The sequence below is a fragment of the Moschus berezovskii genome, chromosome 8 (genome assembly GCF_049115385.1).
Source record: "Moschus berezovskii isolate FMDL1 chromosome 8, NW_MosBer_1.0, whole genome shotgun sequence".
Taxonomy (NCBI): domain Eukaryota; kingdom Metazoa; phylum Chordata; class Mammalia; order Artiodactyla; family Moschidae; genus Moschus; species Moschus berezovskii.
In genome coordinates, this window is record NC_142467.1 from 97937951 (window position 1) to 97950189 (window position 12239).

General features: G+C 54.4%; 1 protein-coding gene across 12 annotated transcripts in view; it reads right to left on the minus strand.

Moving 5' to 3' along the window:
• Positions 1-12239, minus strand: part of DNM2 (dynamin 2) — an 88904-nt gene that overhangs the window by 613 nt on the left and 76052 nt on the right. For 7 of the 12 annotated variants that reach the window (XM_055431407.2, XM_055431409.2, XM_055431406.2 and 4 more), the window contains 6 exons: positions 9869-9978; positions 7053-7164; positions 6202-6366; positions 3129-3361; positions 2021-2272; positions 457-1351 (listed from right to left, as the gene is read on the minus strand). In XM_055431407.2, coding sequence (XP_055287382.1) covers positions 1282-1351; positions 2021-2272; positions 3129-3361; positions 6202-6366; positions 7053-7164; positions 9869-9978 — 942 coding nt within the window. In that variant the 3' untranslated portion in view covers positions 457-1281. Of the gene's footprint in view, positions 1-456; positions 1352-2020; positions 2273-3128; positions 3362-6201; positions 6367-7052; positions 7165-9868; positions 9979-12239 lie in introns of those variants that run through there. The other 5 variants (XM_055431408.2, XM_055431415.2, XM_055431414.2 and 2 more) reach the window with 2 other exon arrangements.

The window sequence follows — 12239 nt, forward strand, 5'->3', positions numbered from 1 at the left end:
AAGCGTCTGTGTGCGGGGATGGGATGTGTGTGTGCAGGCTAAGTTGCTTCAGTCATGCCTGACTCTTTGCAACCATATAGACTGTAGGCTGCCAGGCTCCTCTGTCCATGGGATTCTCCAGGCAAGAATACTGGAGTGGGTTGCCATGCCCTCCTCCAGGGGATCTTCCTGACCCAGGGATTGAACCGGTCTCTCTCATATCGCCGGCATTAGCAGGCAGGTTCTTTACCACCAGTGCCACCTGGGAAGCACAAGGGGATGGGGAATATTTGCTTCTGCTCCTGAGGTGTTTAGGAAAGTAAAAGCTCTCCCCTCTAGTAGAAGTGAACCCTTCCACCTGACAGCAAAGGCCCTATGAGTGAGGTATGGAGGGAACCCGTGGTGGGAGGGGCAGGGGGAAGGCCAGCCACCCACCCCCTCAGCCTGAATGGCAACACAAAAGGCCCACACACGAGCCACCAGAAGTGTCTTCCCTTTATTTTAGTTTATTAATAGGATACAGAGTGCAGGCACTTACAGTGGTCAAACCGAGCGAGCGAGGTTTGCTCACGGAGAGGCCGCCCGGAGCCTGACCCGTGGGGGAGGCCTGGGTAGGAACCCAGAGGCCCCCGCAAGCTTCCCTATCCCATTCAGCCCCAAACCCAGGCTTCCCTGGGGACCCAGGAAGAGAAGGGGGGCGCCCAGGGGGGAGAGAGGTTGGCCGGGGCCGAGTGTTCCGGACCTGGCAAAGGCACCTCCGGCAGCCGAGGCTGGGCCGTGCGGTTAATGCGGCCGAGGAAGGAATATGTACAACTTGGGCAGGCGGGCAGGTAGTGCTGGGCCCGTGGGGCCTGGCTTGCCACTGGGAGCCCCAGCTGCTGAGAAGCAGAGCGAGGCCTAGGGGGTATGGACACCTCGGTGCCGTTTCTTAGGCCTGGTCCACTCAGGCTTTCCTGGCCAGAGAACCCCCGGGTGAACCCCGCCTCCCACGCCAGCCTGGCTCCCTCGTTCAAGATGGCACTCAGGATGCAGCTGTCTCCTCTGGTACCTGAGACCCCATCTCCCAAAGTGCAATACCCCAGCACCCCTCATTCTGGGGCTCCAGAGGCCCTCCTTTCAGTGCTGTGTCCAGCTGGGGATGAGGGCCAGGGTTAGGGAAGAGCCAGGGGCTGCCCGCAGGGAGCCTGGTCCCACCTGGGGACTGGAGGGCTAGGGGCGGCAGGTGGGCTTAGACCACCAAAGCTCCTGCACCGAGGGTCCTGCTCGAGGACTCCCAAGAACATGCCCCCCACCCCCTGCAGCCTAGTCGAGCAGAGATGGCTCGGCTGGGCGGATAATGGTGGGCCGGCTGGGCGCAGCAGGGGGTCTTCTGCTGCAAAGAGAATAAAGACAGGAGGGGGGAGAGGGCAGTGAGGCCAGAAGCCGGGCAAGGCCGAGGACCCAGGCCCCACCTCCCCCACCCCTTGCAAATACTGCCCATGTTCCGTAGTAAAGTTATAGACTTTAAAGAAGAGCATGATGAATGCTCTTCTAAACTCATCACAACAGCTGGCTGAGTTCTTGGCTGGGGTGGTGGGAAGCCCTGACCTCGACGAGCACAGGTAGGCCAGCACCTACCTGGGTGCTGCATGATGGCTGCTTTGGTGCTGGGAAGGAATGAGCCAAACCAGGGCATCAGCACCCGCACCCACTCTGGACCACAGACAGCTCACGGGAGAAAAGGGGAAGAAAGAGCCTGGCAGGCAGGGAGGGGCAGAGCAGGGGACGGGCAGCACCTGATGTGCGTGTCCTCAGGAAACTGGTCAAAACCAGAAGAAGGGGTCCCATGGGAGGGGCCCCGAGCTAGAAGGGGGCCCACTTGCTCATGCAGAGGACGGGCGTGGAGCTTGGGAGTCGCCGGGACTCCGTTTCTCTGTGAATTAGGCCTCTCGGGGCCTCAGTTTCCCTGTGAGCCCCACAGGGATGCTGGTGACTCCTTTGCTCCCTGCAGGGCACAGCCAGGTGGCTCTAGGTGGCGAGTGGCAAGGGGGTCTAGCCTTACCTGGGCACTCCAGGGGGAATGCCGGGTGGAATCCGAGCTGGCCGAGACGGGATCTGAGGTGGGGCCGAGAAGGGGTCGTTGTTGGCAAACACGCCAGGGTGGGGGCCGGGCCGGGATGGGATCGGGGGCGCTGAGAAGGAAGCTGCCCCCACCGGCACAGGAATCAGGGGTGGCCCCGGGGTGGGACCCCTCACTGCTGGGGGCCGGCCTGGGGGATGCACGCTGGATACGGGCCGGCGCTGCGGAGTGGGGCTGTGGAGGGAGGAGATGTGTGAGGTGAAGCTGGTGGGCGGGCGCACCGGCCACATGGGTGTGGGCGCAGAAGCCCAAGGTGGGGCCGGGGCACTGGCCAGAGGGCATCCTCCTCTGTAACACAGGCTGGCACCAGCTACCACCCAACCAGATGCAGTGAGTAGCTGGTCCTGGGCAGGTCAGCACAGATGCTCTGGGCCGCTCTGTCCACCCCCAGGACCTGAGCCAGGGTCCAGCACCTCTCCTCGGTCAACAAGGGTTCCTGCTTCCCTCTGGTCTCCCTCTCACTGGCCCCACTCCAGCCTCCCCACCGACCCCAATCCACCCTTTGAAGCCAAAACTCCTTCCAGAGCCCAGCATGCCTCCAGAGGTTGTAAGGTCCATGGGCCCCTGTCCACGCGCCCCATAGGCTCCCCTCTGAGTGTGGCATCTCAGGCCGGAGGCTGGGTCTGCTCTCCCAGGAACCTCAAGGCTCCCTGAGGGCTTGGAAAGACCGGCACCTTCTGAGACTTCTCTGGGCCATCTGCTCTTCTCCCACCAGCTGCCCTGTTACTGGTCAGGTGTCCCTGGTCAGGGGATACTGGTTACGCCCTCCATGTGTCCCTCTCGGTCCTCTCCCACCAGCTGTTCTCAGCTGTGCTCTGTGCTTTAGGAGGCTCACCTGTATGGCCAGGGTTGCCCAGGCCCCTTGCCCTCTCTGGTTTCTGTTTGGCCTTAACCAACAGAAGGCATCAGGAGACAGGCAGGCCATTAACCTTACTCCCCCCTGTCCTTTCAGGCTAGGCAGGGGTGGCAGTCCCACACCATGGCCAGCACTGGGTGCTGTACCGTCTGTGGGCAATCCAGCCTCACGGACCTGTGGCTGCTGGCGTTCTGGATCCAGGTGTCGTCAACGGGCGGGGGCACGGGAGTGGACACCGTGCTGGTGCTGATGTCCCCGATGATGTTGAGCGCCTCCTTGAGTGCGTGGTACATGCGCAGCATGTCATCCCGCCGCTGGGCCTGGTCAGCTGACTCTTCCATGAGGCTGCTCTGGTCCGCCGACGAGTATAGGTAGGCCAGCAGCTCATGGTGGATGAAGGCCTTCGTCTGGGGGCAAGGGTTGGAGAGGTCAGAGGTTCCCACCACACCAGCCAAGAACTCAGCCAGCTGCTGTGATGGACTTGGTTCACCATGCTCTTCTTTAAAGTCTTTCACTTTACTACGGAACATGGGCAGTATTTACAGGGAGGTGAGTTTTCTACTCAGTTGTCCCCTGGGTCTCTCAGGGGTGCTTGCCAGTGTTCTTTCAATCATGAGATTCCTGTGAAACTTATTCCTAGAATCTTATCTTTAATAGCTATCTTTTCTCCCATTATATCTTGAAAATGACTTTTGTTTAAAAACTGCTGGTTTCTGTTCATTAACTTTATCCTTTGTTCCTTCCTGAATCCTCCTACAGATACAGTAGTTTTTCAGTTACTTTTCTTGGAGTTTCTAGGTACACAAGTTCATGTTTACATAGGGACAGTTTTTCCCATTCATTTTCAACATTCACACCTTTAAATTATTTTTCTTGTCTAAATGCACTGGCGAGTGGAAAGAAGGTTAAATAAAAGTGGAAATGGCCAACTTGTTGATTTTGGAGGGGATGCTTCCAGAGCTTCTCCATTAAGGGCAAGAGTGGCTTTGAGACAGAAATATCGATTCAATGGATATATGAGATCTCGAACCAAAGTCCCCTTCTACAATTGTCTTGTTAAGAATAGATGTCCATCACTAATTATTAGAGAACTGCAAATCAAAATTACAAAGAAGTACACCTCACACCAGTCAGAACGGTCACCATCAAAACGTGTACAAATAATAAATGCTGGAGAGGGTGTGTAAAAAACGAATCCTCCTATATTCCTTGTGGGAATGTAAATTGGTGCAGCCATTATGGAAAACAGGATGGAGGTTCTTTCAAAAACCAAACACAGAACTACCATATAATCCAGCAATCCCACTCCTGGGCATACATCCAGAGAAAACTATAATTCGAAAAGATACATGCACCCTCAATATCCACTGAAGCACTATTTATAATAGCTAAGACATGGAAGCAACCTAAATGTCCATCAACAGATGAATGAATAACGATGTGGTACACACACACAGAGTAGAATATTACTCAGTGATCAAAAAAGAATGATATAATGCCATTTACAGCGACATGGATGGACCTAGATATCATCATATTAAGAAAGACAGAGAGTAAGACACTTACATGTGGAATCTAAAATATGATACAAATGGACTCATTCACAAAACAGACACAGGCTTATGGTTACCAAATAGACATTGGTGGTTGTGGTGCTGGATAAATTAGGAGTTTGGGATTAGCCAATACAAACTTCTATATATAAAATAGATAAACAACAATGCTCTACTGTATATACAATAGGGAACTATATTCAATATCCTATAATAAACTGTAATGGAAAAGAACATGAAAAAGAATATATATATAGGTGGGTTTTCTCAAATGAACTTTCAACACACACAAAGTTGAGAGTGCTGGATAGTTTTGCACTTGCAAACCATGTAAATGCATTAGCTATTCAAACATTTAAATTTTGAAAAACGAGTAAGGAAAAAAAGTATCACTTAAAAATACAGTGAAAAATCTCCTTTGTCCACTCTGGTCTCTTTAGGGGAACCCTGAGTTCCCCTTCCAGGGTCCCTACGGTCCTGTACAAAATTCCAGATTCCTAGGCATATTCTATATAGCAAAGATTTCCCATCTGTTTTACACAAACAGAGCCCTCTTGATCATTCTGATATGCTCTATACCTTTCCACTTTAATAAAGTCAGTACAGACCTGGAGAAAGTTTTCATTCTTTTGTTTCTGGGTATTTTTTTGCAATAAAATGGATATTTACTTAATGAATTCTAAGAAATGGATAGAGATTTCTATTTCTTGGCCACTATAAAACATGCTGAAAAGAATAACCATGCATGTGCTCAATTTGCATGCTGGCAAATGTCTCTGTGAGGAGAAATTACTGCAGGTGGAACTGCTGGATCAAAGCATACATGCATTTAAAATTGCACAGCTGCAGCACCCTATATATTGCCAATCCCATCCATATGTGAGAATGTACCAGGACAGCCATGAGGAGGAGACTGGGAAGAACAGAGTGAAAGGGAAGGGACACGAGCTTTTTGCTTTAGGCATTGTCCTACTATGCGCTCTTATAGTCACAAGACAAACCGAACCTGGGCTACACACACAGCTAAGTGCCTAGTGCTGAGCCCAGGGCCTGAGCCGTCCCAGCAGCCTGCAGCAGGAGACATTAGTGTAGCCATATTTCACTCAAGAGATGCCGGATGCCCTGAGAGGCTCAGGAGCCCTGGGGTAGCAGGGTGAAGGCAGGCAGGGCACAGGCCATTAGAGGCCACAGTGGGGACAGATTTAGCTGGGATTTGAATCCTACCTCTCACTCTTCTGAGTGACTTGGAACAGGTTTCTTAACCTCTCTGGGCCTCTGTTTTCCTGTCTCTGAAATGGGGATGACAGTAGTCGCTTCTCCTAGGGTTACTATAAAGCTAAAACACTTCAGAGAAAGTGCACACGTGTGGTGGTAGCTTCAATGACCCGACTGAGCGGGGGTGTAGGCCAGATGGCCTGTACCTTCCCGTTTCCCAAGACAGGCTAGGGGGTCCTGATTGTGATGTTTGAATCAGGTGGTGAGTCTCTTAATTTTTATCTTTTCCTTTATTTTGGCCATGAAGCATGCGAGATCCTAGTTCCCCAACCAGGAATCGAACCTGTGTCACTGCAGTGGAAGCAGAGAGTGCTGCTCACTGGACTGCCGGGGGAGCCCCTAACTTAATTTGGTATAGAGTGTGTTCAGGCCACGTCTGGCTGCAGGGTTGGGTGGGCCCCGGAGGGGCGGGCACTCACATTGTTGATCATGAGGTGCATGATGGTCTTTGGCATGAGGTCACGGATGGACTTGTTGATTATGGCCACGTACGAGTCCACCAGGTTGCGAATGGTCTCCACCTGCCGCTCCAACTGCGGGTCCATGGAGAAGGTGTTCTCCTGGGCTCCATCCTCGTTTTCTGCCTGCAAGGAGCGGGGAGAGGTGGTGAGGTAGTGACCGTGGTCTGAGGCGAGGGTGGGGAGCGCCCCCGTCCTCTGGGAATTGCTTGCCCTCTCCCACCCGCAACTGACTCCCTAGGGCTGGCCGCTGATGGCTGCATTGGCACCGTGCGGCCCTGCCTGCCCCTGGCCTGAGCTGCTTGGACCTGGGGTGACTGCGGCCCAAGGTGGGCTAGAGACACTCAGCTGGGGAATGGGACAACACATTAATTTGATGCCATGTTCACTCTGCCTCAGGACAGGAAGAGGAGAGAGAGAATAAAGCAGACAGGATCCCTGTGTATCCCTGTCCTTGACTTCAGTTGGAGAATCTTCTACGTGCTGATGACAGGACCCCCCCACCCCCTTTCTGCTTTGTTTGTTCAAGAGAGCATGGGAGGTCTTCCCTGGTGGTCCAGGGGCTAAGACTCTATGTTCCTAATACAGGGGGTTCGGATTCACTCCCTAGTCAGGGAACTAGATTCCATGTGCTGCAAATGAAACTCGGCACAGCAAAATAAATAAATACAAATTTAAAAAACAGAGAGCAAGGGGGTATGGGCTACATGCCTTCAGAGAGTTCTGGCAAACAGCCTCAAATGACCCAGCCTGTGAGATGCTGGCTCTCCTTCTTCTCTCGGGAGGGAGGGGTCAGCTCAGGGTGCTCTTACCTGGTCCTTCTCTGGGTAGACCCCGGCTCGGAGGAATGAGGCCTTCCAGCTGTCCACATCCTCCTGGGAGTCACAGGCCAGCTCAATCTGCCGCAAGTCCTTGTAGACATTTCTGCGGGGTGAGGGAGGGAGGGAAAGGCCCGTGGCTAATCCTGCCCGGGGCCCAGCAGGTACAAGGATCTGGCGTGCAGGCTCTGGGGTTGGCCTGACTGACGGGGATTCACCCCTGACCCAGGCACTCACGACCAGAGGCCCCAGGATGGCAGCGGCCTCTACACCACGTTGGCCAGATGGAGGTTTCATGAGTTCATGCCTGTGACACCCAAAACCGTGATGAGAGCAGGGTGTATGCTCCGTGAGAGCCTGCAACTAGCAGCATCCCTGGTGTTCTGTTTGTGAGCTCAGCTACTCCCCTACTGATGCGCTCCTGGCGGGGGTGGGGTGGGGAAGTGACCCAGGACGCTCTCCGCCAGTTGGGGAACTCCCATCAAAGTGTTTCTAGAGAGGTGACTCAGTGTGTGTGTCAGTCACTCAGTCGTGTCCATGGAATTCTCTAGGCAAGAATACTGAAGTGGGTTGCATTCCCTTCTCCAGGGGATCTTCCCAACACAGGGATTGAACCTGGGTCTCCTGCACTGCAGGTGGATTCTTCACCTTCTGAGCCACCAGGGAAGCCCTGGTAGAAAGACTATAGCATTGTCCAAAAGAATGTTCTGTGATAGTGGAAACATTTTCTGCCTGTGCTGACTGACAAAGTAGCCATGAGTCACATGTAGTTAGTTTCTTTCTGAGCACAAGAAATGGGCCAGGGTGACCAAGAAAGTGATCTTAAGATTTTTTCCCCACTGATTTATATTTAAATAGTCACAAGTAGGCATTGGCTACTGCACTGGACACAGAAGGTCTAGCACATGCCCAGATTCTTAGAAGGGAGGTAGAGCTGGCCAGGGACAGGACCAAGACTCCCAGTGAAGGCTTGTGAATTGCTGGGCACATTTGGGTCTGTGAGCAGAAGGTGCAGAGCCACAAGGCTGGGAGATGAGGGAAACAGATGGGCACTAACCAGCATGTAAGGCCAGTGTTCGCTCTATAGAGGGGCCAGGATCCATGCTACATGCATGTCACCCTGTCCCACAAGGCAGGTGTGGCTGAGACGGCCAAGCTGTCCCAAAGTCTTCCAGTGAGGTTTGGGTTTCAGATTAGGCACACGCGGCCTCACGACAGTCCTCAGGCCAACCAGCAGTCAGTGAGTGGCTGCCCTGAGATTCCCAGGGCATTTCTTTGTTGCTCCTCCTCCTCCTTCCTGCTGCCTGCAACATCATCATGATGGCTGGAGACTGGGCAGCCATCTTGGACAAAGAGGAGGAAAGCTGAGAAATAAGAAGAATGCCGGGGTCTGGATGCCTGTGGGCTTGTCCAACCTGCCGTTGATGGTAAAGTCTGAACTTGACTTGTATTAAAAAAAACACCAAACTTCTATCTTGTTTCTGCTACTACCATTCTTTGTTTCCTGAACTCACCCCTCAATAATATATTAGGCAATATCTTTACTCTACTGCATAGAAGATCACAGGACCAGAGAAGTGTGTTGGCTGCCTGGCATCTTGCAGCCAGGAACAGCTCTGTCCCAATGCAGAGCCCAGTTTCTCCCACATACCCTAGGGCTTCTTAGAAATGGGAGGTGGGGAGTGGGAGGAACGTGCCTAAAAGGGCTATAAAAGACTTTGGAGGCAGCTGACGGTCAAAGAGGATCTCAGAGCTTTAGGCCAGGCCAGAAAGGAGCAGGAAGGAGATGTTCTTGCACAAGCCAGGTGGCTCAGCTAGAACTAGTGGGTGTGAATGAGTAGTGGGGAAGGTGGTCCAGGGGCCAGTGGAGAGGAAGCCAGTGCCTGCTGGCCAGTCATGAAGAACAACCAGGCTCTGGCTGAACCCTGGCTTGAGGGGGTCCCTGCGTGATGGTGTGAATCTGAGCAGGGCCCCTCCTGGGTCCACGCTCAGCTGTTCCTCCTGCTCTCAGACTCCCTGCCAACTGGGTCTATTCCTGAGCTGAGAGAAGTGCCTTGGCTTTTGCTAAAGTTACTGAGAGTCTCCTGGGCTGTTCTCTTCTCTGTTACACTGGCCCTGGGATCTTGACCCTGCTAGACCTGAAACACCAACCACCAAAGCAATGAATCCCCAGTTCATATTCCTTTCCAGAGCGCAGTCCTGAACACCAGTCTCTTGTACCTTCCCAGCTGCCTCCCTCACACTCCACGTGGTGTCTCACGGGCCCCTCTCCCTCAGCATCGCTCAAACCCAGCCTCTGACTGGCCCCAAGCCTTTCCTGCCTCTGCCTGCCCCATGTCAGCCAACGGCAGCTCCGTCCCTGGGCAATGCCTTCTTGTTCTCATACCCACAGCCGCTAGGAGTTTGGTCCCTCTGCTGGAACCCATCCCTTCCTCCTCTGTGTCCTCAGCCCCACCACTGCCCACCTGGGCCAGGGCGGGTGTCTCCTCCCTGGTCTCCCGCCCTCACCCTCGCCTCCTCAGCCTGTTCCTCTCATGACCACTAGGAGGCGTCCGTGAGTACCAGCCCCAGGTCCAATCCCTGGTCCACGTAGAATCCACCATGGCTCTGCTCATTTCGTTCTCACCTCTCCCCAGAAGGGCCTTCCCTGACCGCCCCACAGAAGCACGTTTCTGTTTCTTGACTGACTCCCTTTCTGGACCATTGAGACCCCAGGTAGGGACTGTTCACAGCAAGTGTTCTGCGGATGCTGCAGAATGACTGAATGGGGCCACTGGTCTCCCCGGGACCTGGGTTCTGGGTGGGCTCACCTCTGCTCTGTGTTGAAGATGGCGAAGACGTGCTTGTTGGACATGAAGCCCTTCTCCACGTCACGGATTTTGAGGTTGTCCAGGGGCAGCATGTACTTCTTCTCTTTCTCCTGATGGAGGAAGGGGAGGGGTCAGCCTTGGCTGGACTCTACCACAAGGACCACGGCCAACATCCAACGCCTCCCATGTGGCTCGCTCTCCCCAGATGAACTTACCCTGACCCACCTTCCCCTCGCTCACCTGACCCAGCCACGCTGGCCTCTGACTCTCTCTGAACATCTCAGGTGGGCTCCTACCCCAGGGCCTTTGCACATGGAAGGCTGCCCTCCACCCTCAGTGTCCGCATAGTTCCCTCCTGGACACCTCTGTGCAGAGGGCAAGGCCTGCTCCAACCCCACCCCAGACTCGCCCTCCACTTGTCGCCCTGGTGCTTCTCCTCACATGACACAGCACATATCTTGCTTATCAACCTAGTCACTGGGACCACTGAATCCTCAAGGGTGGGAAATCCTGTCTGGTTCACTGCTGATACACAGGGGATGCTCAAACCTGCCAGCTCTGACTGTACCTGGATCCCAGCCACTAAGTGAATGTAACCGTTAAGTCCCCTACAGTTTCACAACAAGCCTGCGAGTGAGTTACCACTATGATCCCATTTTCAAGAGAGACAAACCGAGGCATGGAAGGGCAGGCAATGGGGGCAGGGGTTGGGCAAAGCTGGAAAGGGAGGTGCCCTCGAGCTGAGGCCTGAGTTCCAAAGCCTGTCTGGCCTTGTTCAGAAAGTGCCCACTGAGTGCCAGGCACGGTGGTCCTGCTGGCTACTGAGCAAACAGCTCAGAAAGGGCGCATCTCCTGGCCAAGGTTCTGGGCCTGGTGAGTCTCAGAGTTGGGAGTCACACTCCAGAACTCCAGTGATGTCAGCTAGGCACCTACTATATGCCCCTGCAAACGCATCATTATTAGTTTTCGTTTGGGGGTGGAGGTGGCAGCGTATTAACTGGGTTTTCTACATCAGAAAACCAAAGCACAGCATCGGGGTCTCCCCAACTCCCAACTCACAGCAGCTCTCAAGGGCTGAGGAGACATGCTGTGTCCAGCAGCTCATGGAACCCTCTCACACATCCCTGCCTGGGAAGCAGTGTGATCAGAGAGGGCTGGTGGTCACCCAAGGGCACACAGCAGTGAAGTGGGCCACATGGGACTTCAGAAGCCAGGTTCTCCCCACTGCCCTTCTGGCCTTTGACATCCTGGACATCTTTGGAGAAGAGACCAGCTCCCTCACACCACAGCCGTCCTATCCCTGACCTCTGGAAGGTATCAGAACAAAGCCCCACAATGACGCTGCTTCTGAATTCAAAAGCGGCCACAGTGGTGATGGGAAAGGGAGCTGGGGGCTCCCCGGTGGGTGGAGGGCCGCCTGGAGTTTCAGGACTACTGAAGGGGCAGGCTTGGTGCGGGGGCTCAGTCCTGACTGGGGTGTTAGGAGGTCAGAAGGGCCGGGCCCCGCCCCACTCATTGTCCCTCCTCTGCCTCGGTTTCTTCAGCTGACAACGGTTGGTAGGAAGGGCTTCCCTGGCAGTCCAGGGGTTAAGATTCCATGCTTCCAATACAGGGAGCATGGGTTCGATCCAGGTAACTAAGATCCCACATGCCCTGCGACACGGTAAAAAAAAATTAATAACAAATTAAAAAGGTGGATAGGAGCCTTGGCCTCTTGAAAACTCCGGACAGACACTGTAAACTCTGAGCACATGCCCACCTTGGAATCAGCGCTTACTAGGCACCAGGGGCTTTCTTTTGTCTGTCTGTCTGTCACTCTGTGCTCCAAGGTCAGTCAGTCCACGGGGCTCCATGCAAGAAGGAAGCAGGGCAGCGCTCCTCCAGGCTGAGCCACAGTGAGAGGCAGGAAGAGGAGCCTGGCGGCCAAGGATGTGAGCACCCCCCATTCATGCTGCAGGGGGTGTGGGCAGGCCCTCTAACCTCTCAGGGAAGAGTTCCAGGGGCTTCACAAGGGGTTGGGGTCTGAGTTCCTGGCCCAGAAATTTGTGGAAGAACCTCTGCTTGCCCCCACCCTATCGTGTCATCACGAGGCAGGAAGCTTCCAGTCGGCCGGCCAGGCCAAGTCACTGAGTCACAGTCCTTTCGGGCCCTGAGCAAGATGCCGCATCTGGAATTGTTTATAGTGTGATTCCGCCCAGAGCAGGGCGGCCGCCTTCCTGATGCTGCGGGCACGCACACACACTCACACACACGACACAGACACACACCACACAGACACGGAGGCGCGTGTGCTCCCCGCCCCCACCTCAGAGACCTTCTCCTGCTGGCAGAGGCCCTGGTCTCAGACCCTCCCTCCCGGCCCCCACCCCCG